This window comes from Atheta coriaria, unplaced genomic scaffold, assembly GCF_025399875.1.
Source record: "Atheta coriaria isolate IRGN ID8LTWV9N9 unplaced genomic scaffold, Caltech_Dcor_3.1 hic_scaffold_10_pilon, whole genome shotgun sequence".
Classification (NCBI taxonomy): domain Eukaryota; kingdom Metazoa; phylum Arthropoda; class Insecta; order Coleoptera; family Staphylinidae; genus Dalotia; species Dalotia coriaria.
The window spans coordinates 5,143,829-5,171,635 of NW_027045452.1; the positions used below are offsets into that span (position 1 = coordinate 5,143,829).

The 27,807-nt window shown below is 39.1% G+C and overlaps 3 protein-coding genes across 6 annotated transcripts in view; 1 reads left to right on the plus strand and 2 right to left on the minus strand.

The window, feature by feature from the left end:
- Positions 1–605: 605 nt before the first annotated feature.
- Fancm (FA complementation group M) lies at positions 606–6,004 on the plus strand. 3 transcript variants are annotated; one of them, XM_065314275.1, is made up of 5 exons: positions 606–824; positions 1,983–2,301; positions 2,351–3,001; positions 3,056–3,180; positions 3,289–6,004. In XM_065314275.1, the coding sequence occupies exons 2-5, from the start codon at positions 1,986–1,988 to the stop codon at positions 5,941–5,943; spliced, it is 3,747 nt and encodes a 1,248-aa protein (XP_065170347.1). In that variant the 5' UTR covers positions 606–824; positions 1,983–1,985; the 3' UTR covers positions 5,944–6,004. The 3 variants fall into 3 exon arrangements, with proteins under 3 accessions (XP_065170347.1, XP_065170348.1, XP_065170349.1); XM_065314276.1 differs by lacking the exon at positions 606–824 and adding an exon at positions 1,648–1,909; XM_065314277.1 differs by lacking the exon at positions 606–824 and adding an exon at positions 1,864–1,891.
- Positions 5,963–25,117, minus strand: neur (E3 ubiquitin-protein ligase neur). Of its 2 annotated transcripts, none has more exons than XM_065314279.1 (4): positions 24,838–25,117; positions 8,469–8,641; positions 7,005–8,402; positions 5,963–6,919 (listed from the first exon to the last, which is right to left on the minus strand). In XM_065314279.1, exons 1-4 carry the CDS (start codon positions 24,863–24,865, stop codon positions 6,668–6,670), a joined length of 1,851 nt encoding a protein of 616 aa, XP_065170351.1. In that variant the 5' UTR covers positions 24,866–25,117; the 3' UTR covers positions 5,963–6,667. The 2 variants fall into 2 exon arrangements, with proteins under 2 accessions (XP_065170351.1, XP_065170350.1); XM_065314278.1 differs by lacking the exon at positions 24,838–25,117 and adding an exon at positions 11,004–11,646.
- Positions 25,118–25,371: 254 nt separating this feature from the next.
- The window catches only part of sli (slit guidance ligand), a 44,369-nt gene continuing 41,933 nt past the window's right edge, over positions 25,372–27,807 (minus strand). The window contains 3 exon segments of the mRNA XM_065314273.1: positions 25,372–26,895; positions 26,954–27,093; positions 27,246–27,763. Coding sequence (XP_065170345.1) covers positions 26,809–26,895; positions 26,954–27,093; positions 27,246–27,763 — 745 coding nt within the window. The 3' untranslated portion in view covers positions 25,372–26,808.

Genomic DNA, 27,807 nt, shown 5'->3' on the forward strand with positions numbered 1-27,807 from the left:
TTGAGTTTTCCCTTAAGTGACCCCCATTACCCTCTTTTACCCTAATAAAAACGTGCTTTTCAGCGCGACAACGTATCAGTAATTATAACTAAGTTACGATAAATAATTGTATGATAGTAGTTTTAAAATATAAATTAGAGGTATTTCAGTAAAAAAAAACTGAAAAGAATAGGTATCTTTTGTTTTTTATGATTGTTGATTATCTTTTGTTTCTAAATGGTAAGAATTTAGATATTTTTTACTGCGGCACATACTATAAAATGTAAAAAGTAAAAATGTAGTGTATGAATTTAGATATTCCAAAGACAGCAGGAAATCTTCATGGTATAGGGAAAGGGGGATTGTTTTACTCCAAATTTAACGCGTGCGGGCCACGGACAGTAATGAATAAATCAATACTACTGGATCGATTTTAATTACATGGGCTATATATTTTATACCACAACGTTCACAGTTTTTCTGTAGTGTATTTAGTATCAGTATTGCAACCGTGCGAAGCCGGGGCGGGTCGCTAGTTAAAATATAAAGTGCCAATAATTGGAGGTGTGCCAACGATTGGGTGTTTTACCCTATTAGTACTTATCGCACGAGGTAAGAGTTGCGTGCCGGCTACCCAACAACTGGGCATGCCGACTTTCACTCGCAGGAATATTTTTAGCGAAAACATGAGTACCTCATGAAAATACAAAGTGTATCAAAAAGTGTGGCGTGCATACGAGGCAGTGAGCGATTCATGATCGGACTTTTGCTCCTAAGACGATCGCTCACACGACAACTGCCCACAGTCATAACTGCCCACAACCTGAGCGATTGCCTATGAATCAGTGAGTGATCGCGCACTTAAATGGCTGTGTGCGTGTGCCCCACATACACGCAACTGTGCATGCACTATCCTATCTAAACAAATAGCAATTTTAACACATAACTTAAAGCTTCAAATGTAGATGTCGCTAAAATGTATTAATTCAAAATAAATAAAGTAAATTTTGCAATTTTAATGCAAATATTCATCAATTTAGCAAGAAATAAACATAATACACTGCAAAATAGTAATGAAAGTATATATTTGTCATAAAATCACATATTTTCCTTAAAATGGCATCAAAATTCTTCAAAAACTACAAAAAAGCATAAAAACATTCAAATTTTACTTCTTTAGTAATTTACTCTTGAAATTAAATACCTATATCATTTTAGTTAATTAAAATCATCTAAATATTCATTAATTCATATTATTTCCGTCGGAAACTACCTCTATCAGGTCAAATCCACCGCTATATTCATACGGTGCCCTGAATCAATCATGTGATTCTACATACTTTATCTAAAAATAAAATTTTTTGCACAAAATAACGAGTTTCAATAATAAAATAGTCAAGAGGTATCTTTTGACTGAATCTATTTAGTTTTTGGTCAACTTTAGAAAATAAAAAGTAAATCTGCCATATTTCAATTCTTGAAAAATAAAATTTTTAAAATAAAATCTAGTGTAGGTATACAATTTTTCTTTATCTTCATTAGATTTTTAGACAATTGATAATTAAATGTTGCCGCAAATACACGTTGAATTTAAAGATTTATTTTAGTAACATTTTACTTTTCGACTAATAATTTAAATAGTAATTGCTTCAACTAAAATATGCATTTTAAAATTGGAACTAAAATGTTAGAAATTTGAAATAAAAAAAGATAGAACCACGTATTCTTAAATAATCTGCAATAAACAGTACAAAGTTTAATTGTTACTTGTTGCATAATACGTTATGGATTGACTGCAAACATTTTTTTTTTAAATAGGCGACGAGTCTGATATTTTAGCAAATCCACTGTGTAAGTTGGGTAATCTATCTTAAAACTCAAAATAACGTTTGATTAATAACCACAAAAACGGGTATGAGTTTGTTGTGAAGTTCGTAACATTCGACAAACCAATATAATACTGTTTATTTTATTATTACTGCATATTTTGTGTTTATAAAAAGGGAATGCAAGCCACACAACATGATGCTACAGGCTTTAATTTGGAATTTGGTAAAACATGGATCTATCCAACAAATTTGCCTATCAGAAAGTACCAGAAGGATATTGTTGGAGAAGCCCTCTTCAAAAACACAATGGTCTGCCTTCCCACTGGCTTGGGCAAAACATTTATTGCGGCAGTAGTGATGTACAATTTTTATCGATGGTATCCATCTGGCAAGATCATATTTATGGCAACAACTAAACCTCTAGTCAAACAACAAGTTGATGCCTGTTATGGCATTGTTGCTATTCCGAAGGAATCTACTGCTGAATTAACAGGTATTAATTTAAATTAGTTTATTATGCTTAAAGTAATAACTGATTATAGGAAGTGTATTGAAACAAAACAGAACATCAATATGGAAAGACAAAAGAGTCTTTTTCTTGACACCCCAAGTGCTCAGGAATGATTTAGATACAATTGATGGACTAGGATCTAAAATAAAGTGCATTGTGATTGATGAAGCACATAGAGCAAGAGGTAATCATGCATATTGTGAAGTAATCAACAAGCTGCAGGAGTTAAACAAAGAATTCAGAGTATTGGCTTTAACAGCAACACCTGCCTCAAATGTGGTAGATGTAATTAGTATCTGCCAGCAATTACTGATCTCACATTTAGAAGTCCGTACAGAGAATTCTGCAGATGTGCAACCTTATTCACATCAAAAATCAATACAAACAATTGTGCTCAAATTGGATGGGAAATTATCTGAAGTAATCAATGACTACAAAAAAATTCTAGACAAATATGTGAGAATTTTGGTGGAGAATAAAGTGATACATTCTAATTTCAGTTCCTTGCACAAAGGCAGATTATTTTACTTATCCAAAGAGTATCAGGAAAAAAATACACATAATAGATCCACTGAAAAATATAAACTAATCACAAAAGTGTTTGCTACTTGCACAATCTTGTATCACGCTTATGATTTACTTCTAAGGCATGGATTAAGAAGTTTTGTACGATTTTTTGAAGGTAAATTTTAATGAAATCATCATTTTTATCGTTAATATGATTTTTGGATCTCAGAAAGTATCAACAAACCATTGCTTACGAGCTGTTCTTCCGAAATTCAACAACTTGTGGATGATATAACGAACTATGTTGGTCCACCTTTAATTTGCGACAAGTTACCAGATGGATCTCATTTAAAAGTAAGTTTTATTAAGATCAAAGCATGTAGAAGCGCTGTTTGAGTTCGTGTATAATCTATAGTCTTGCGACTGTATAAAATGAAACAGTTTGAGTGAATTTTATCGTAGCTTCCAGAGAATTGCAAATTTGGTCATCCAAAGTTCTACAAATTACGTGAAATACTCAGCCAGCATTTTGCCACGCACGACGTTAAAAGTAAAGTAATAATTTTCTGCGAATATAAAGACTCTGTGGCGGAAGCGTATGCTGCACTTCTTGATCAGCCATCAGTCAAACCTAAGATGTTCATGGGTCAGAGCAGCATCACACAGAAACAGCAGGTGAACATAATCGATTCATTTCGCAGCGGAAATTTCAACACTCTCATTTCCACCTGCATCGGTGAGGAGGGTATTAATGTTGGTTTTGTGGACATAGTTATATGCTTCGATATTTCCAACAAGTCTTCGGTGCGTTTTATACAACGCATTGGGCGTACTGGTCGCGATCGCAATGGACGCGTTGTCATCTTGGTGTCTGAGGGAAGAGAACAGCAAGTTCTCAAAGACTGTTTACAGGAAAAGCAGCATCTTTCTAACGCATTGATACATTCGCAGAATATTGATGATAAGTTGTATAAAGATAATCCCAAAATGATTCCTGATGGGTTGTCGCCGGAATGTCAGGAGTTGTTTATTGCACCCAAGAAAGTTATGAAACTAACCAATTATTTCACATCCACTGCTGCTAGTTCTACAATGTTGGAAACCAGAATGCATGATTCAATTATGAAAACAACTAAGTCTGAATTAAGAAATATCAGCAATTTTATCCCTAAAACAAAGTTTTTCATTTTAAATGATGATGAGTCGGAGGTTGATAACGATTGTTTAGTTTTTAACAAACATTTAAATTTACAACGCACTACATGCTCTGTGAATGTGCCAAGTTCTTCTAAAACTGATATATTTATTGATATAATGAGACATATTGATTATTCTCGCTTCAACATCAAATCGAAAAAGCTAGACACTCCACAACCTTCGAAGAAATCTACTCGGATTGCTGCGAAAAAACAAACGGATATACGAAACATGTTCAAACAATGTTCGCAAATATCGGCAGCCGTACCAGATGAGAAGGAACTTGGCATAGAAACGCTTTTAGAAGCCAAAATTACCAGTATTTTGGCGAATCGGGAAGATTGCGGTTTATGTGGTAAATTTGAGAGTGATTTAAACATCAAGAGAGATTTGGTACCAATTGGTTATCTCAACTTAAAAATTGATCTCAATTTTGATGCAACAAGCATTTGTAATTTGCAGTACCAAATTAGTGAGAAATTAAACAAGAATAAAGAAAAAGAATGTCAAAGTCAAGAAAATATATACAACGAGCCTGTTACTATTACGAATTTGCCGGAAGAAAGTCCTATAAAAATACATGAACTAGAAGAATCTCATGATAATAAAATTGTAAATGCCTCGCATGAATCACCGGATTTGTTCGATGAAGAATTACCAGTGTTCAGTCCACCAAAAATAAGTAATGGGGTAAGTGCATCGACTGCGCAAATTCATGTTGTAGATGAAGATATTATTGAAGCGTCGCCCTCGCCGCTGATAAACAAACGCAAAGCGTCGCAGACACAATCGATTGGTTCAATGCGAGCCAAGAAACGCATAAAATTTGATTGTACTGATATTTTTGATGCATCCTCCATAGTAAAACCGCCAACAAAAATTATCCCACAGAATTTATTAGATATTAAACCAAATAATAGCAAATCATCTCCGAAAATTAAAGTGCAAGCAAATGATTTGTTTGATTTTGATGTGATACCGAAACCTGCAATTTCTGAAACAAGGAGAAAAAAATTTATTGCCATTGATTTGCTAGATATGAGTATACTCAAGCAAAAAACACCTACAATCATGAATGAACAAAATGAATCTGCGAAAACGGCAAAAAAGAAAAAAATCACGGCAAATGATTTATTCAATGTATTACCAACTAGTCAATTATCAGAAAATGAAGGTTCCTCATCACCCAACTTAAGTTCGTTTATTCCGCCGGCGGACCCACCTGTACTACCAAAGTTGAACAAGTCGAAGAAACAATTGTCATGCTTTGATATCTTGGACACGTCGCTGTTAAAGAAAGCAAGTCCGAAGATAAATTTAAGTGTTTTGAAAAGTCCAACTTTGTTCACTCCATCGAATAAACTAAACTCTGAAAAATCAAATGAAGACCTACCACAATTGGCTAGTGCTGGCAGTAGTACATCACTATCAAGTATAGAAATGGTCAAAGGAGTGAAAACACTTAAAAGCAAGATGACCGCAAAGCGCGCGCGTCAATTCATCGATTCGGAAGCGGAGGTTTCGTCCGATGAAATGCACAGTGCCGACGAGCACGTTAGCAGTCAAGATGGATACGACTCTAGTTTTGTTGACGACGATGATGCTAAGATTGCGCCTGCCACCCAAACACAAGCAATGTATTTACAAAGTGTTCGAAGTCCATTCACGCGGGCAAAACCTCTAATAAGGCCGGCTGTCAGACATGTGGATGATACAATATTCCAAGAAACAGTTGATTTGACCTACGCTAAAGATTCGTTTTGCATCGATGACGATTCGGTCGAATTAGAAGTTGAAAGTTTAGATGAACTAGAAAAAGCTGAGTTGGAATTGAAAAACAGACGCAAGAATAAGATTACAGCCAAGCAGGATGTTGGAAAAAGGAAAAGAATTCGTAGAATTGAGTCGGACTCAGATTAGGGAATGATATAGTGTTACGCATATATATTTTTTTTATATAAATGTATTTTTTGAAGAAAAATCGCCGTTTTTGTTATTGAACTCCAACCGATTTTTGTCCTCGATTTCATTTCATTTTCATAAGTTAACGTCTAAAGAATAAATAAATATTAGCTATCTTTATGCTATTTAATACATCGTTAAATGACTAGAAAATCCTATTGTATGTAACTATTTCGTTTCGTTCTCGTTTAGAAATTGATATACTGCATATCGCGCACGCACATCAGACATCAGACCCCATAAACAAAACGTTGTTGAAATTATAAATTCAATGACTTAGCTAATAGTTGGTGTGCGCCGCGTTTTTTTTTTTCTTTGTGCGCACCCTACAAGATCACGCGTTTTGCCAACACTTGGCACGAACGCGAAACGTCTTTGGTCTTAACAGAAGAAAAGAACGAAAAAAGAACATTTAACAAATTCGAAACGTGGAAAACATTTGCGAAAAAACAAAAATCAGTCTTTTGTTTTCCCATTGTTGGAATTCCTACACTTTTTATCCTCTTTGGAGGCGTTGAAAAATAATAAACTTAACTAGAATGCCGATAATGCCGCGCATTTGTACACGCACTGACTTGTGCAGGAAGATATCGAACAGAAACACAACTTCCACCCAGGGAGAATCAACAGACAACAATGTAACTAACTAGTAAATATGGTTGGTGCGCTGTTGTGTTGGCCCTTACGACTTGTACGTTCGTATGACGTCGCGGATGACCGCACGGCAGAGCGGGCACTGGCCGCCGCCCTTACCGCGCCATTGTTGTAGGGCGCACTCGTAGCACATGCACATGTGACCGCACATGTAGAGGACGGCGTCGATCGGTTTCTCGTAGCATATCGTGCACTCCGCCCCCGCCGAATACAGTTGATTGCTCCCCATTGGTAGACCGTACAGTGGTTCGGGACCTTTGTTACACTCGGCCGAAATTGGCTATAAATAAATAAACAATTGTTAGACACGTGTTTATTTTCCAACAAATCTATTTTAATCAAATGCATGTTTGACTGAAACCTACCTCAATGTACGTGTTGCTATTCATGGAGATCATGGTGGCGTTCGATGTGGTGGGTACCAGGTTGTGATTGCTATGATAATGACTAGTAGGCAACGATGTCATCGACGGCATGGCGTCGCTGTTGAAGTTCGCAAGGTTCTGCGATGAGTGATGCGACGGATGTGGTGTCGGATTATTGTTTGCATGATTGACAATATTCACGTGAGTTGTAGGCATGTAGTTTGTGCCAGGGGCTTCAGAAATATCCACCTGAGGGGCACATCTGCTGTTGGACGGCAGCATCACATTGCGACGCATCTCCGATTGAGTGTTGAGGCTGTTCATTGATTCGGAGTTCGGTGTGACGATCCTACGTTCGTGACTGCGATTTGGGGTAGTTGCCAACGGACAACTGAGGACGCGGATTTTTCTCGTCGATCCGAACACGTCAAAGAATGCCCACAATCGGAGTGATTGGTCGACATGGATGACCACAACAGGCAAACCGCCATTTTTGCTGATTTGCACCTCACCTGTAGGCGAGACGTAGAAACTAATCTCATCTCCTACGTTTAACGTCCGTGCGATATCCCTACTAATGACCCAATACTCTGGTCTATCCAAGAGGAAGTTGGAGTCGTCCGGTAGGTCAGATATCTGTAAGGTTGCTGGGTCGCAACTCGTCAAGCCTAAGCCAAGGCAACCTTCAAAAACGTTTTCGGTGGCCAAAATCTGCACCACCATCTTTTCGCCAATGTTAAGTGGGCGTCCGGTAAAGACGTAGCCTTGACAGAATTCTGAGTCAATACGCGACGCGATCGTACGGCTTGAATTGAAGCGCACGTTGCGACCACGCGTGCGATGCAATGGGAACGCGTTGAAGTTGAGGTGTGACGGCTGGTAGCGAATAACGGGGAGGTTGAGCTCTTCAGAGTCGCGCTCCGCCGTTGTGCGAATGTTAACATTCTGCATCGGGTAGACAAGACGGTCAATCTCATCAGGGATGTTATTAGCGTTGTTATTGCGGTGGTTATCACAATTATTGGTGACGACATCGCGTCGGGAGTTATTTAGCTGATGCTCAAACTCGACAAACTCGATGGCGGTGGAATTACCGTAGACGTCGATAAGCGCCCAGAGCTGGCCGCGCGTCTCGACTCCGCCGAAGAAAATACCCTTCTCTTCGCCGTTAATGCCAAAATGCACATCACCGGAGGAGGTAACGTAGTAATACAGGACGTTGTTCTGGGTGGCGAAGCGTTCGGGTAGAGCCTTCGCCCAGTAGCCGGGTTTGTTTGTGAGGTCCGGGCATGCGTATTTCGGAAGGTTGTACCGAAGAGTGCTCGGATCATGGTAGGTGAACCCAAAGCGAATTACGCCGCTCCAGTTGTTGGAAATTTCAACGAATTTAATGCAAATCTATAAAATACAACAAAAAACAATAACTTAAACATTGTTCATTCATGAAAACAAGTAACTAATTACCTTCTCATTGACTTTGACAGGTCGCGCACTAAATGCAATGCCCTTGCAGAAGCTCTCCACCCTGCGGGCGACTGTGGCGTTGCGGTAGAGACGGATATGATCACCGCGTACATTGTGGAATTGCAGCGGCGGTAGATTATTCGTTCCCAAGCCCTCGGATGTGGAACGAGAGGCTGTAACAACAATAAAACTTATTAATACCAGAATACCGCGAGAGGAAACAATTAGCAATGTGTTCGGAAACATCTGTTTTTTTGCAGAGATGCGAAAATATAATTCCGTATGTTCCCATGCAAGATATCGGGTAGTACCGAATAGCTGCACATGGTGCGCAAAAACCAGGTGCGCCTCATAACATAACAACAGCTGCTTCTTAACCGGCTGGGATATGAGGGTAAGATGGGACTCGCCGAGGGGTGCACAGCGTACCAACCAAAGATCAGGTAAACTCGATTTACATTTTACGACTTTACCCACTTTTCTTTCCTCGCCACACGATCAAGTCATTGTTGTAATATGTAGATGTGGATCAGCATCCTGTACGAGTGCGATCGAAACCGGACGTAGTTTTTTAAGATATTGCGTTACACCGTCGGCGATCCGCTGGGTAGGTTTGAATGGCGACGAAACGGAAACGGAAGAGCAGCGGCTCGAGCACAAGCCGCGCGCGCAACACATTAGGGGGAGGAAGAAGGCGGCATTGTGCTCGAATTTCGATCCGTTTCGTTCCGCCAAAAAGACGAGACGTACGACGAGGGATTGGAGCGCATCGCCGGCGCACATGTTGCGTTTCCACCGATGTATTATTATCGAAGCAAAGCAAAGGATTAGCTTCCTTCGCGCCGAAGGGGACGACAGGGAATTACCGAATTTGCCACATATCACCGCATGTCATGTATAGGAACATGAAGAGGAAAAACGAGTCAAGTGCGCCGTCATAAACGCAATCCACGAGGGTGTGATGAATTCGTGAACAAAGCACGTTCGTGCACTCGATGAATCATTCGCAATTAAAACGAATTTTTTGCTTGGCTACACTGATTTTTTTTTCAATTCTAGCACAAGCAGGAAGATGTAATATAACAGTTGTAACAGCAAACGACGCGAGGAACGCACAAAATGTATAAAGGAAAAAAAAAACGCCGAGAAGAGGAAAAACCTAATAAAGTTCGAGACGCAACTGCGTCGCGAGCGTGAGCGAGACCGGATGCGCTTCCTTCTCGCGAACGAACGAAGCCAGTAGAGTGAAACAACCTTGGTCTTTGCTTGATGAGCACGATTGTAGAATAACGCGAGCAAAACACTGTGACGAAGACATTAAAGTCGCCCGACATACGAGGCAAGATCATTGTACCCCGACAACGTTGTGCCACAATCGAAGTTTCAATCTTTTAAAATTAGCCTGTTTAATTAATTTCCGAATGTTTATTTCTTCTTGAGTGCAATGTGGTAACAGATATGATGTAGTTTCGGACCGAAAAGTTAAGAATAGAACATCTGGTAGGTAACCAACCCTCCGTGTGTCGAAAGAAATAACAAAGCAATACGAAAAAGAAAGTACAATGAGGGTCTACGAAATCCGTTACTCTATCAAGCTAGAAAACTGCCTAGTGTGAGTGTATGTAAAGAGCATACAAACACTGGGGACACATATTCAATGGAGGGTGCCAACGGACTTTACAAGTAGGACATACCCGCTTTGTATGTCCACTGGGATAACAGTTGTGCTAGCAATACATATGATATAGGATGATTCCAATATCTAAAAATAACCTCCTATATTTATTTATAACGCGTTCAATCTATTTCCTCCTCGCGAGAATTCCCATGGTAATAAAAGTTTGTGTAAAATACGAAGTCGTGCAACGTGGTACCCATGGCGCGGCGGTTATTATCCGGAGTGCGCGCATTGTGGCTCCTCGTTATTCATTAAAGCAATTATTGAAAATTTAAGTGATTACGTCGCCGACCGAGTGCGTACCACTAATATGTGTACGAATGCATTCGCTAAGTGCGTTCGGTTCGGACAGTGGGCATATATCATCGAACGGTACGCTCGTGAGTGGCCGCGGCGCGAGAAAGTCTTCACGGGCCTCGCGAGTCCTGAGAACTACCGTACCGTGGGAAACGCCAAGTCGTGACGGAGATGTTAACATTTAGGTAACGTCGAGCCGCGAGCGCGCCGCGAATCACACGAGAACTCTTCTTCGGTACTTGAGTGCCCCCCACCCACGTTGTGATATATCGAAATGCGTACAAATATAGAAATTTATTGTTATCGTCGATTAAATATAGAAATTAAACGGTTTCTTTTCGATATTTGTATGGCACGCTCAATGTTTCGATTGTTAAGTGTAGCGTGTTTCTTGTATGTGACAGACAATCAATACCTGGCAGGTAAACAAAACGTTCGTAAGTAAACAAACGTTTGATAAGACACTTTACCAACGTATAAGTTATTGCCATGTATAGTAACCTTGGTTTCTCCGAATTTGTGTATTGATATTTCGCGTGGTTTATATTTAAAATGCTTACCGAGGAAAGTTCGCTTGATCTTTTTGAAGACCTTCATTTTGCCCTTTAGCGGCGCTAGTATGGTGCCCTTTGCCGGTTTCGCCGCCTTTTCGCAATTGCACTTGGTCTCGTCGGAAATCCCCATTAAAGAAACGTAAAGCACACTTTTGATTAATGCATATGAATGAACGCGCTCTGGATGTGTTTAAAACAGTTTGTGAGCTGGACTAGATAGACGCGAAGTTGTGTATGGGTTTTGTATGCTCGCGGAAAGGTTGCGATGCACAACCCTAAGAGCGCCGTTCGGAACTGAGTTCGCATGGGAAGCGCGCGTCGCTTTTGAGTGCGCGCCCGGGCAGCGGGTGGAGGGGCGCGCGCGCAAACAGCTGCCCGACCAAGGAGGGCCCCCCTTATGCGAAGAGCCAATGCCGAGCGCCGCATGGGCCTGCTGCCCTCGCAGCCGCTACAGATGTACGCCGACCCACATGAGAGCACATGGGTTGTGGTGGTGTGTGCGAGCATCGAGCTACCCTAAAATGTCCTGTCCTGGAACGCTGGAACTAAAATTACACATTCACGCACTAGGTAGATGAAAATAGAGATAGAATCTATTGCTACAGATCACAGGGACTAGGGACCTCTGAAATGGGAAGAGCAGTTGCTATCACGAATCTAATGATCACGAAGAGACAAACGTGAAAGATGTTGAGGTGTGACGCCTAAATATAAACCAAAGGAAAAATCAGATATTTATAGCATCCGTGAAGATTTCCAAAACTTTCAAAACCAAAAAAATGTTTTACTCTTATTAGATGAAGTACATTTATAGATTATTTCCTGGATACAAGAAGCAAACTTCATCTTACCACGTGAACACAATCCAATCGGATGTACTTATAATAAATTCCACGAGTCTACTCATCATCATAGTCAAGTTTACATTGCACTCATTGCGGTTACCAGAACTCAATGCATCATTTCCAATTAACATTTACTTCAACATGATTAACATTCAAGTATTGAATGTCGTCGCGTCGTGCCGCCCGACACTGCAATTGGAGTCACACATTGGTGATGATTATGATATAGGAAATTGCATGGAAAGCGCAAGATGCTGCCGTTCTCACACCACCTGCCACGTGTGTGCGCCTTCTTGCATTCTTGTTGATAACTTCCACACGCACTAGCCGAACGGTGTCGCCGCGCGTATCTGTAGCAGGTGACGCAACAGACCGACGAAAACGACGCAGCAGATGATGCCCGACTATTTCCATCATATCATGCCGCGAGCAGCGCAACACAAATTTCATTCGTCGTGCGCGCAGACAGACTTTATAATATAATTACGAACGCCTAACATATTGCAGTTGGACGTGGAACAATTCATCAAATAAATATGATTAATCGATGAAATGGCTGCAAATGTTGCAACTTGTTTTTAAAGTTTAGCACATGTGAGGCTGAGGAAGGTCGTAAACTAGTGTTGCGTTATGTATGTGCAAGTTGAATGCTATTGTCGCCGGGTTTTAAAGATTTTAAAGGTCTCGAAGCGCACTATAGAAAACTGCCGATGAACAGTTTTGCATCATATGATTTTACCATTTCTCTCGACTATTCACATGTGAAGGAAGGCAAAGAGTCGACGCATGAATGGTACTATTTTCTTGCTTCGCATGCATTTAAAATTTAAAAACCTTTCTTCCTTCTTAGGTTTTTAATAGTCCATCCCTTGTGCGGCTCCTCGGACATCAGCTGCAGTTGCACAACACAATACGTCAGGTTATTCCGACGAAAAAAACAACCCCGAGTCGGCCTCAGGGTGCACGAGAATTGTACAACAGCACAAAGTCAGGTAACGTTTCGTTAAAAGGATGGTGGTTTTCTACAATGCGAGTGTGATCTTTAAACTTGAGATAATTTCGGAGACTTTTAAAATCAGATGATCGACCATCTTCGTCCGAGACGTAAGATATAATCGTTGTTTCTTTGTCCATTGGAGTTGCTACTGCGCGCACGGAAGAAACGCAAGACGTGCGCCTTGGTATCGAATGGACCGTGTGATGCTTGAATAAGTGGCACGCTTATTCCTCGCTGCCGGGATGTGTAGAGCTAGACCGTGTGAATCGTGTGAACCTCGCGTTCGTTCTTTCATGAGCTGCCAATATCAATACAACGGCAATGTCAGTGCAAGTAGTAGTAACCATTCCACCATGCAACATCTTCAATCAATTACGATTCGGTTTTATTATTACTATCATTACCACACCATAGATAATGCGATAAAAACGTGCTTCACATCTACAGCAAATCGCGAGTTTCGCAGAATACGGGCGGAAACATGTGGGTCTCACGTTGCGTTGCTGACCGATGGTCACCAAATGTCTCCGTAGGTCCGAGGTGCAATCGAAGAAACATCTGTTGCGCTATTCAAAACGCAGCATTCAATACTATTGTGAATTGTCATAATTGCGGAGGTGAAGTTACACTTGCGCGCAACAATGACAAAATCCACGGGCCATCCGAGACGCACTGCTCGCATGTAAAACTACCTTCTTTCTTTTTTAGGTGTAACTCGTGCCTGGGCAAATCCAAATGCAAACCAAACGTGCTGTAGGCAAAATTGTATTTTTTTATATAAGCGTCAAGAAGGTGCGCGACACATGTTGTCTCCAACTGTGTACCTCATGGACAGCACAGGACAATCATACATTGTAAGCATCAGGTTCGATTTTATATTACTCACATTTGGCATCAAGATGTGCCTGAGAAAATTACACGAATGTAAAACGTGTTACACGTGACTTGATGAATTTTGCTACCCGGAAGATACTTGCACTTTAAACACATTGCTAGCTAAATTTATCTGAATGTTTCGGAATTTCATTAAAGTAACAAACATGACTTGTTTTACTTGCTTCTTGATGCGATGGCCCGCTGGTGATCTTGTGCAGTGTTGGCTACCGATATATAATGTGCGGTGTGCGGATTATAAACGCCTGCTCGATTTCTTGTTTAGCGGGCGCGCGCCATGCGAACGAGGCACGCGCCAGCGGTGCATGCGAAACGCCAGGTGTTTCCGCATGTTCTTCTCTTCGGAAGGGCCCCTTCTGTCTGCGGCCAGACCACATATAACTGCATACGAGCGAGTAAGCGCGCCGTGTATCGCCATTTGGCTCATGCATGCCGCTATGCTGTTTTATTCTGAAAATAACCAACCCCTCTCGACGCGATAGCCGCGGTAGCACTTCGGATGTGCGTCGAGCACGCGTCTACCACTTTCACAATAACACCAACTGCTGCTGTCGCATTGTTACTCTAGTTGCATGCGTCGCATATTTATAAATTCGACGTTTTCAAAATTAAACAATAATTCATGAATCGATCTGAATTTTAAGTGAAGGGTTGAGAGGTTTTGTGGTGGACAGCTTGCAAAAACACCTTTTACTTCTATTATATTATATTGATACCTATTTGAAGATATTTACTTGGAGATATATCTTAAAAATATGCTCCAATTGTGAACAGTGGAAAAGTCAATTTTATCGTCATTTTAAATGCAAAGCATCATTTGGCATACATAAAATATCGCAGGCTGGGCGTATATTTCGGTCTGTTTTTTTATTCATTGTTTTCCCGTCTTACTAAGTAAAATTCTATTCCTTGCAGGTGCTTAAAACGGCAGAATAATAAAAAAGTAAACTATACATATTCTGATTTTAACTCATGCTTTCAGTGACCATAGGCCTCAGCTGCTGGTACCTTGTGATTTTTACTAAGCAACCTGTACTTTAAAACTTAAAAAACCTCGAAAAACGTCTTTAACTTTCTTTAAGATGCGTTGCTGCTCCAAAATAAAGTCAGCTGGACCGAACGCACAGGTAACAGACATCTGTAGCAAACCTGGGTAAACGTCTAAACGTGGTCCGAAGAAGGTCCAAACAAAAATTATCACTGATTGGAAATTATTATACCACAGCTGTTTTTTGAGACGAGCACATTGCGTCCGAATAGTTTTACCGCATCACCAGCATGCAAGCTGGACCATAAACTAAATAGAATAGAATAAATGATTCTATTCCAATACTACAACTGAAAAACTTAATTTAGTCAAAATCATGCAAAGGTGACCATCTGCATGCAACATGTTTCATTACACCCCTACACCCCTTCGCAAACGCCGAAATTGAATTCGAATCAAAATAGCCGCGCACAATCGGCAGACTGCACACTGCATTGTTGAACGGAAATTCGGAACTCATTCAATGCGTTGCAATTTGAAGTTTCGAGTTTCCACATGCCGTGTCAACCCTCCATCTCTCGCCACCCTAATAAAATCCCGAATGAATATGAATGAACGCCGAGTACGCCGACGCTTCGGAACTTTCGCGGTGTCTTCATTCGAGAGAGCGAGTGCATTTATTGCGTCCACCTTTCTGCGCGCTGCAGCCGTGCATCGGAAGCAGAGGAAGTCGTCGGGACTTCCCCGCGGCACACGTGTGCGGCAGCTGCGCCGCGTCCAGCGCGCGGGGAAGCAACAAGCCACACGCGCATGCATCGGAGGGGTGCCAACCTCGTGCAAACAGCTATTACCGTAATTTAGTTACAGCGCCTAGTACGCTTAATGCACATCGCGGCACACGCGCAAACAAAGACAAAACAAACAGAAAGGTACAGAAATAGTTTTAGTAATACGATGCTTAACTATTGAGAAGAAAAAAATGTGAGACTTAAATTCACATGAGAATAGAATTTTGTAACAGTTTTACTGTACCAAATACGACAATCAGTAAGTAGTTTTAAGTGATAACACTTAAACTATTTGCATTAAATTGGTATTTATTTCAAGAAAATTTAAAAAAAAATAAAAAATCTTGAAACAATTTTCGAAAAAAATTAAAGCTGAATAAATTTCGCTTTCTTTTACTAGAAGAAGAAAATAACTAAAATAAACACTAATCTTAGAAGCAGGTGATAGATAATCACCCCCACTGGAATGATTAAACGACGACAAACGCTTAATGCAATTACATCAAAGATGATGCCAATTTGCTCGTAGTGCGCATCATCCTATAATGGCCCTTCAACTCTCGAGCATATCGAGCGCGTCATTATCTCATCATTGCATTAAATAATTACGTCGCCCGCTGCAGCCGCGACACAGGAAGACGTCCAAGCAAACCACACACACCATCCGCAACTCCCAATACAATCCGCATTGTATTCGTTCCATTCTTTCGGCATTACATTCTTTTCCTTCGGTACACACACACCGGAGTCAAAGTTCAAAACACTTATGCTGTGCGCGTCTGCCGCGTGATTATGAACCTTACGAATCTGAAACCGTACGAAACGAGGCGCAATGACAAGCAGGCATATAACCTTTGTTGGTGCGCAGTGCACGGAGCCTGCAGGGACGTCAATAGAATTAAATTGGATAATTGAACTACGGGCTTAATTTACTCTCCGAGGTTCACAATTGGTTTCATTCATAAGTTTTACAAACTTGAACCTTTCTTGAAATATAAGTTTTAAATGTCTAACTTTGTGAACATAATTTTTGCTATCAAGTGAACATAGATGAAAACTTTGACCTTAGGTTATCAAAAATTGTTATAATAGAATAATATGTTTATGTTTATGTAGATATTAATTATTTAATTAGACCGATGTATTCCAAATATTTCCAAACATAATTTTAATTAGTTCCTATATCATAACAATAACAACACTACAACACCAGAACTTCAATTTAACTAACGTGTTCGGCATCTGTGAATGCAAATTAGCCACTTGGCATTTTATTCCACTTTTCACCAGAACAAGCAGATCAGTCGCGGATTACTCACAATTCTCACTCTCGACTCCGTTAGATCAATTATTCATACTCTTGAACGCGTTTTTTATTTGTTTTCCGCGCAAATATAAAAGCGTACACGATGTACAGTTGCTTCGTGCTGTTACACTTGTTGTAACTCTTGTTACGCCGAAGTAAAGTTCAAGTGTAGATTTCATTTCTTGTGTCTCATTGTGTTTCATTAATTGTGATGAGATGGTTTCCTAAACGCCTTTATATGAATGAACCAAGGCGCAACAATTTAACGAAGAAGAATGTTGAAACACCGCGCGACATTTGTTGCGAAAAACGTTTCCGCGCTGAATTATTATTGCTGCACAATGACTACAATGAGACGCCGCGTAATGTTATCCCGTTTTAATGGTCAAACCCGAGAACTCGAAGTGACGCACACAAAAAATGAAAACGGATGTGCTTTGATGCCAACGAAATTAGAAAGAATGGTAGTTCCTCTTTTCCTACTTGCTGTGGTTTTTTGTGCGCCACTTTTACTTAGGAGACATTGCTGTGAGTTATTTATTTGAATGGTGTTACATTTAGCACTTTCTTGCAACAGTTGTGCAAGAATTTGCATAGGAATTGAATTAGTAATAGTGTTCTAACCAGACGTGAGTGTTTAATTAATTACATGAAATTACTATTATGTTACGACCGTTGTCCCATAGCAATAGAGTAATTAGCGATTAGACATTTATATATCATATTTACGTACAAGTTAAGTTTCCAAATAATGTATTTTTCCTATACCGTATTTGCTTCCGCTAATCTGTTGAACTTAGACTTAAATCATTAGCAGACGTACGTCATAAATCGGACTCTTGTACATGACGTATTAGAGAAACACATATTAAATAGGAGTAAAGAGAATTAATAAACTAGTATCTTTCCAAATTTCTTGTGTGCATCATTTACTGAGCAGCTAGTCTGTGTAACCAAAGTCGCAACGTCGACTAGGCCACAACATACTGGTGTCAGAAGTGTTCGAACTCGATCAAGAAGAAGATTCGTTCAAGAAACTTGATCAAGCCGTAGAACTTAAAAGATTTAAGTACGGTGAACTGAGTAGCCGATAAATACTTAAACATTTTTGAGTTCACCCTCTTTGCTCCAACCATCATTGATCCCGCCGAAGCCTACGACAACGTCCATCGCCAACAGTGAAGCTGTCGAGAGAAACCGAAGGAAGCATTCGAGCAGGAAAAACTGTGAGTAGAGAAATTTCACTAGCTTGCTGTGTTATTTTGTTGCAAAAATTAAGATATGGTTGATACTCGTTCCAACTCAAATCAAAATAATTCCCAAAATCAAAATCAAAGTCCAACTCAAAATAAACTCAAACTCAAAATCAAAGTCCAACTCAAAATCAAACTCTAACTCAAAATCAAACTCCAATTCAAAGCCACATTCTAAACAATTTGCAAAATAGAATGGCTTTTAACATGACCGATCTACGAGCAATGCTCCCTGATTCATTTGACGGCAATCGCGAACAACTATATGACTTTCTGGCTGATTGTAATAATGCAATTTCCTTTGCGGAAGGAACACAAAAAGATATGCTTTTAGCTATCATAATCTCCAAAATCCGAGGTAATGCGCGTACTCACATCCGAAGCAAAACAATCAGAACGTGGGAAGAATTAAAAATCATTCTAACTCAAGCTTTTGCTGATCACAAAAACACGAGCCAATTGAGAGAAGAACTCAATTGTATATCTCAAAAATCTGGCGAAAATATAATCGATTTTCATTTAAGAATAGAAAATTTACAAACCAAATTAATTAATGTCATCGCGCTGGATAAAAACAACGAAACTGAAGGCAAAAAGTCGCAAACAAATGAAAAGAAATGGCGCATCGTTATTGACTATCGCAAACTTAACAATATCACAGTAGGAGATTCTTACCCTCTACCAAATATTGAACACATTCTGGACCAATTGGGTCATAGCAAATATTTTACCATCCTTGACTTGGCATCAGGATTCTATCAAATTCCAATGAGGCCTGAGGACAGAGCAAAAACAGCATTCTCAACCCCAAACGGACACTACGAATTTAAAAGAATGCCATTTGGCCTTCGTAATGCTCCAGCAACGTTTCAAAGGCTAATGAATGTCGCATTAAGCGGACTGCAAGATAAACATTGCTTCGTTTATCTTGATGACATCGTAATTTACGCGTCAAGCCTACAAGATCACACAAAAAGACTTAAGGGCATTTTTAAAAGACTCAGGGAAAATAATTTAAAATTGCAACCAGAAAAGTGCGAATTCCTTCGAAAAGAAGTTATCTACCTCGGACACATTATTAATGAAAAAGGTGTTAAGCCAGATCCAAGCAAAATCAATGCAATCGTTAACTATCCGCGACCCAAAAACGAAAAACAAATTCGACAATTCCTAGGGCTTATGGGCTATTATAGACGTTTCATTAACAACTTTTCTGAAATAGCAAAACCACTCAACAAACTGCTAAAGAAAGAAAATACATTTGAATAGGGCCCACTCCAGGAAGCTTCATTCAAGACTCTAACACAGATCATTTCCTCAGAATCAACTCTAGCTTATCCTAACTTCGAAAAAGAATTTATTATTACAACCGATGCAAGTAACGTAGCAATCGGCGCAATTCTATCACAACTCGATGAAAACCAATTAGATAGGCCTATTTCATTTGCATCCCGAACGCTAAATAAAGCTGAATGCAATTATAGCACTATAGAAAGGGAACTGCTAGCTATAGTCTGGGCTGTAAATCATTTTCGACCCTATGTTTACGGGCAAAAGTTAATTATTAATACAGATCATCGACCACTTCAATGGTTATTCAGTTGCAAAGACCCATCATCTCGACTAATCCGATGGAGATTAAAGCTAGAAGAGTACGAATATCAAATCATCTACAAGCCAGGAAAGAAAAATACTAACGCAGACGCACTTTCGCGTAATCCTGCCGTTTTAATAGCAGCAATTGGCAATAATAAAACTTACGAAAATTTTATTGAGTTCCATTACAGGAACACGGCAGTTATAGAAATTAAGTCAAACAACGAATGTTTATTTAAGAATGAAGTAATAGCTATTCCATTCGCAAAAGACTGCCATGAAAATAACTTTTTATACCACAATCTCAGCGCTAAATTTGACATACAAGAAGTTAATAGTAAACAGCCAAAAATGCACGACATTATTCACACACAAAAAGATAAAAAACATGCCTTTGTACTAATAACTCACCTAAATCATTTTGATAAACCATCAGTACAAGATATCTTCTACGCTTTCCAGAACTTATATAATAAATTAATAGAAACGAAGATAAAGAAAATTTGCATTTTAAATCCTCTAGAAGTCAATCCAAATATTAAACAAGAACTTGTAAACGAATTAGTATATTTTATTTTCGGAGATGACATAGAAGTAACTCTAGTAAACAAGGAAAAAGTCAAACCAAAATCTCAAGACGAAATTAACAAAATAATTCTCGAAAATCACGCGACAGCAATTTCCGGGCATACGGGACAATTAAAGACCTATCATAGGCTGAAAGAAAATTATAAATGGCATGGTATGAGGCGAGACATAAAAAAGTTTATCAGAAACTGCAAAGAATGCCAAGAAAACAAAGTGAATCGGCGGCCTATTAAAGCACCAATGGAAATCACCACAACATCACCACAACCATTCTATCGCGTTGCTCTAGACATAGTGGGTCCACTACCATTAACCATAAACGGAAACAAGTACATCTTGACCTTCCAAGATGACCTAACAAAATATTCGTATGCCCAGCCTATTAAAAACCATGAGGCAAAAACGGTTGCTGACAACTTCGTCCAATTTATAATGATATTTGGAATCCCAAAATCAATACTTACCGATAATGGTACCGAATTCCTGTCTAATATCATTAAGGAAGTAAATAAAATCTTTAAAATCAGACACATTACAACTAGTCCATACCACCCACAGACAAATGGCGCACTAGAACGATCACATTCAACCCTAAAAGATTACCTAAAGCACTTTACTAATAAAAAACAAGATAACTGGGATGAATATATTGCAACGGCAATGTTCTCGTATAACACTGCAATTCACTCCGATACACAATTAACTCCTCACGAACTCTTGTTCGGTTTTAAAGCAATCCTTCCCAACTCAATAACGGGACCTGTGTCTCAACGATATTTATATGACGACTACCATCAAAACCTAAAACTCAGACTAAATAAAAGTTTCCAAATAGCCAAAGAAAACTTAGACCAGGCTAAACAAAAATCGAAACACTGGTATGATAAGAATGCGAATAACAGAGAATTTAAAGTTGGCGAACTAGTCTATTTGAAAGACAAAAGCGTCCAACCGGGTACCACAAAGAAATTATCAAAAATTTACACGGGCCCATACGAAATTACCAAAGTAAACCAAAATCAAACCGTGGTCCTTAAAATTAAACAAAAAGAAAAAACGTATCACAAAAATCTAATAAAACCATGCTGACTTGGATAATACCATAACTGCAATTATGTTCGCAAAGCAAAATATTCTCCACCCATCGATCATAAGCCCCACATTATATTCGAAAAGAATTACCTTTCCCAAATACCCGCGAAAATCTATACAAATTCCTATCCATAACCACAATCAAAACATTTATTATCGAGGACATATTAATATTTTCAATCCAACTACCAATAACATCAAAGCAAGACTTTCTCTTATACCAACTAATACCACTCCCAAACTTCTCCGGTCGTCCAGGAATCCTTTCATATGTAAATCCTGTTCAACCGTACATGTTAATTGATGCAGCAAGTAACAAATATAGCATGCTGGCGGATTTGTCAACCTGCAAGACATTTCATGGCAATGAAACTATCTGCGAATGCCACACTATATACTCTGCGGCAACATCACCCATCTGTGAAGTTATGCTAAAAGATCCAGCAACTTCAACAATTCCGGAGGACTGTCACACCATCACTACAAGAGCAACAATGGAAATTTGGACACCTCTAGATCCAAACTCATGGATGTTCATAGTGACCAAGAACTTATCAGCAACTATAGTGTGTAATAAAGTGAGAAAATCAATAGTGATCTGTGGCACCGGAATTTTAACACTAGATGCACAATGCAAGTGCTATACAAAAATGGTGACCCTAACCCCAAAGACAATTATAAACACTAAGCATATAAACTCACATAACCATTTCATACCAACCGTTAATATAAGTAATGATTTATGTTGTAAAAATAAGGCAAATTACATAGAAAACCTAAAATTAGAAGCCATACAATTCAAGGGCACCGACATTAATCAACTAAAGCTAACCAAACACAAATTAGAATTTTTCGATAACATGTTGCAAGCAGAACTATCAAAGGAAACAAGAAAATATGAAGCAAAGGGTCTGTCCATTGCCATCGTATCAATCATTATTGCCGGAACAACATTTGCTATTTTTATAATTCGCACCATCACAAAACGTAAAAGAACTAAGAATCACAACACCCAATCTCCCATTAATTTAACTGTGGTAAATCAAACGAAAGAGGACATTGATGCCACAGAAGATAAGAATCATCCGGAAACCAACGTGCCTTCGGGACGAAGGGAATTCTCTTTATAAGGGGGAGGAGTGTTACGACCGTTGTCCCATAGCAATAGAGTAATTAGCGATTAGACATTTATATATCATATTTACGTACAAGTTAAGTTTCCAAATAATGTATTTTTCCTATACCGTATTTGCTTCCGCTAATCTGTTGAACTTAGACTTAAATCATTAGCAGACGTACGTCATAAATCGGACTCTTGTACATGACGTATTAGAGAAACACATATTAAATAGGAGTAAAGAGAATTAATAAACTAGTATCTTTCCAAATTTCTTGTGTGCATCATTTACTGAGCAGCTAGTCTGTGTAACCAAAGTCGCAACGTCGACTAGGCCACAACAATTAGCAGTATTAGAATAATTCTTTCGAAAATAGATTCCGAATTAAATTCTACAACTAGTTATGAAAATATTATATTGATCCGCGTATTACTTAAAAAGTTATTAATAATTAAAGTTGGAATTTGTAAAATGTTCTAAAATTCAGTGAAATTTATCTGAACTTCTGATTTAAAAATGATTACCAATCAAATCTTACATGGTGTGTTAAATATTTAATGCTTAATCAACAATTAAAAACATACTCATTAATAAAACTTGATTAATATTAATGACATAGCTGAAACCATAATAAAGAAGCCGCAGTGACAAAAAACCTCATACACTTTTAGAATTAAATATAAAACAATATCTATCTGTTTGAATAATGCCATTGTTTATAGAAAAACACATCGCACGTGTCTGATTCATTGGTGGTCGCATCTTGCTGCTCTGGCGGCTCGTGCCGTTTGCGTAACCGCATTCACCTGCGGCAGTAAAATGAGTTAAAGCAAAATAATGAAGAATGAAGCGTTTTGAAGAAAAGAAGCACGGGGGAGTCAACAATGCGTGGCATTGTTGTTGGCCGGGTATTTTTACAACAGCCGGATGTCCGTGCGCGGAGCACGCGTGCGGCCCCGTGCGCCCGTATAATTAGTTTTCTAATGGGCCGCTTTTTCCATCTAATTATGGCCTTTCTCTAATTGCGCCGAGCCGAGCTTATAATTATGCATTTTCCTACAAGTTTAATGTCGGTCGGATGGGGAGCAATGCCATTCGCACACTTGTTATGTAAGATTCTTAATATAAACTACAGATTACTATAATAATGGTAATATTGTTAAATAAACTTCATGGTTACTGGAAGGTACTATATAAACCTGGTTTAAAAAAATACTATGAATAACAAGTTGTAAACAGATATCAATTAGTACATCAATAGCTTCATTAATTATTACGTACGTACAACCAGATTATTTTTAGAAGCAAAATAATTTAATTTTTAATGACGGGTGAGTTCGTTATGTTAGTTTTCCAGAATATTTTATATTCATTGTTTTATATTCCATATTATTTCTCTTTTATTTTTGTAGTTATAATGATTATCTATATTTTGAAACAATTTCTGACCATTACATATTTTTGTCCGCACACCTCAAACACAACGCGATAGTACTTGTTCCTAGCCATGCATAAACTCATGCAAATTTCACTTCTAGTAATATTTTAGTTAACATTTTACCATATTAAATACTAACGCTACCGTATTTTACAATATTATCCAATTTTAAATTTTAACACCGCAAAATCAGCTTTAATGTATGCAACCCACACAGCAGCAAACAACGTTTTTCTTCACTTCTCAAGTTACAACATTTCCTGCTCATTGGTACTTTCTCATCCGCGCAAATCAAACAATTCTTCTTTCAACAAGGACCAACAAATATTTGCATATACAATATAGTTACGTAACGATATTTTTTATCGTATTGCACATATAAAACAATCGAAGACGTGAGAGTCGTAAACAAAAAAATCGAAATGGCGGAAAGTAAAAGTAGGCGAAGATCGATGATGATCGCATCACAACAAGGTATGTAATTAACTTTCAAATTCAAAATACAACTTATGTACACATTAGAAACTTTGATTCAACTCACGAAGGATGGCAAATCATTATTGCTCATCGCGCGGCGACGGTGGAAATGTGTGCGATGTTCTGTGTGCATGGAATAGCGCGGTAACATTCTTGACCTTTAACTTTCAACTCACTGAGAGCAGATATACGCCGCGGCGATAAAAAAACACGACCGGCGGACAGCGCATAAACACCAATCGAGACACAATAAATGACTAAATATGTAAACACATTAGAAATATTTTGATACACCGACGAATGCAAGTAATCAAATGTAAAGCTGTTGCTGATATGTTGGTACATACAGCATCCGCGTGTAAACAATGGACGGTCAAAAGCTGATGAGCTTTTGTTTTGATTTTTGCGTTCACGTTTGAATTAATTCAGCAATCAAATGTGTTGCTTTGTATGTACTGACCTGGCATGCCACTGTTGATTTGTCCCATGGCTACGTTGTCCACATATCGCGAGAATGCACACGAAATCACATCGCCGGGCGATTGTTTTTGACTGCGCGGCTAATAAGCGATGAAACTTGTAGCGTGCAATGGAGCTTTGCTTTATTGATACGCGATCGCGGTTGGCACTGTTCGCGGCTCGGCGGCGTGCATGGGCATTCTGTGTATTTTCGGAAGAATGGGAAAAAGCTCCGGCTCGAATTGTATGCGCACAGCTGAGTCTGAGCTGAGAGTTGCGAGCAATTCGGAGAGATACCGCACCGCGCAGCAGGAAAAGCAACAATCGCAGAGATTGCAGGAATTGGAAACGTTTATTTAACATAGGCAACCCAACATACACATTGGTTTACGTTTAAATATTTATTTTTCACCTTGACGTAAATATATTTGTCTGTTAGACATCAAATATTAATGATTATTGGCAGTAGTTATGTTGACAAAGTCTTGGGTACGTTGTGAAGATAAAAATGAAGGTAAATAAACAAAACACTCAATTTGTTTTGTTCTACATCTATTTATGCAGATATATTACGTCGTTCTTATTCGTGTATAGTATATGTTGCTTCGTTATTCAGTTATCAGTTAATATATAATTAAATATTACAACATATAAGTTACTACCAACTAAAGTACATATACATATATAAATATACAGTCCTTAATTTGTAATTTATTTGCAAACATATTTGCGTTTGTATCAGGTTTCCGTAATAGCTTTGTCTCTGGGCAAAAATGAGGCGTTTACATCGATGGTACATTGTTCGGGAGGCTCTTTAAACAAAAATAATACTATTACGTGTTAATACTTGAGCAGCAAGTCAACATTTAGTTTCGAGCGGGCGATAAATGAATGAACAATACGTGAATTGTGAAATTATTACAGTACGAACAACATGCAATGACACATGAACAATTTGTTTTCACCCTGTATTATTTTACCATTTTGCTGATGTGACTCTGGCTAACTTGTAACTTTCTTATTATTCGCTCCGTTTTACGTTTAACGTTTACGTCTTGGCTTAGCTTTAACGATTTTTATAAATAGGTACGAATATATTCATTAGATTTTAAAAAATGCGATTAATTTTATTTTAATAGATTTATTGTTACGTGTTTAGGTTTAGGAATAAATAGTTTTTCGTCTCTCTTTCGCTAGGAATTACGTGGCTTCCATCAAACTCGGTATGACTTGTATCTATTCGTACGTTCCTATATTATGTTAAATTTTATGTTCATATTTATAAATTAAACCATTCAAAATTCCTGTTTTTTGGGGGGAGCGATAAAATAAATAATAACTCTCTACACTTAAAACGAAACTTCTATAAAACGTATAAATATGGCTCTGTTAGTAATTATTTTGTAGCTTTGTTTGTTTAGTCAAGTTTTTGCTTTTCGTCTGAATAAAATTAGTAACGAGTAATGCCGCTATTCACAATTCTGTCAAAAGAAACAAGGAGCAAAATAAATTCGTTGTGTTCGTTTTGCATTAATTTGAAAAACGCTGTTTTATGGGTGGGGACGAAACAAGGAGACTCTCACCACCATTGCATCACCTCCATGCGCACGAGAATTTTTTGCCGTATCCACAAAATGAACAGGTAGACGAACGCCGTAATGGTAACGAAGTACAGGAACGCCGGCAGCAGACAGAAGGAGTCATGTCTGGGCGCGAGGCGCGCCTTCAGGTCAAAGTTCGGCGTCTCATAGCTCTCGACGACGACCTCCTCATCGGCGTTGTGGGTAAAGCGGCGTGGCGTATTTGCGTCCACATAGAAGGTCAACTTGTACGGTTCATCCTTGCTATTAAGTAAACTAGTTCTATTGAGATCCTCGGTCATGGCAGCGTGGCGTGGAGCATCCAGGTCGATGGAGGAGGTGGCATTGTCGGCGGGCGCGTCGTCAGAATTGTGAGTAGCGACGTGCGTCAGTCAGTAGCATTTCTTCGTGCACGCGCACTTGCGCACGATGTCTATGTCTTTGGTGTAGCGCGTCCCGTCGTTGCAGATGAGGCGCACCTGAAACGCCGACTTCAATTAACATCAGCATGTAACTCTAACTTCATCTAATACATACTTTTCTTCGCTTGCTTTTTCGCGCGTGGCAGCAGCTGGAACCACAACTGCCAATGCACTTGGCCATCTTCAATGGCTTCCTGGATCTGCATCCATTCTCGGAGTAGTATTCCCTTACTTGCTCCTTACGGCAAGTTGGAGCTAAACATTGACAAGCAGTAGATAAATAATCATGATGAATCAATTCAGGAAGATGATAATGTGTTTACATTCATAAAGCCACCGTTAAATGCAACAAATGAATGAGGACATGAATAGTTAGTACCTGATCTCCCCGTGATCTTTATACTTACACTCTTCCTCACCTTGCTCGCAGTACTTGCCCTTATACCCTGGCCGGCAGCGACAGGTGTATTCGCCATTGCGGGCCGGAATGCATTTACTGTCATGCTTGCATTGATTCATGGAACAAGCGTCTGGAGGGCTCGGAGGCTCCTCTACCATTACATCCATATCATCTTCTTGTTGCTCTTCATCGCGTTCAGTTTCACTGTCCATCATCGTGCACCCAGGTGTGACGCGTTGTTGCGTGGCTGCATTGCCAAAATCAACTTGTTTGTGATTTATCCACACTTCTTTCATACATCCTTTGAAACTGGTCAAGTTCCTTAAATGCCACCGTGTGAAAGCTTGTTGTCCAGGTTCAGGTGGCACGCCACCAAGGAACATTGGTGCATTCAGTTTCAAAAAGTCCTTGCTTCCTTCATTGATAATAGACCGCGCCAGTCCTCTATCGACTCGCAGGGTAAAGTTCTTTTTAATTGCAATCAGTTCGGCGACATGATAATGACCGTCAGCGACCATTTCGAAGCTAAATAATTAACACATTAATGAAATATTAATAGCGGACTAGGT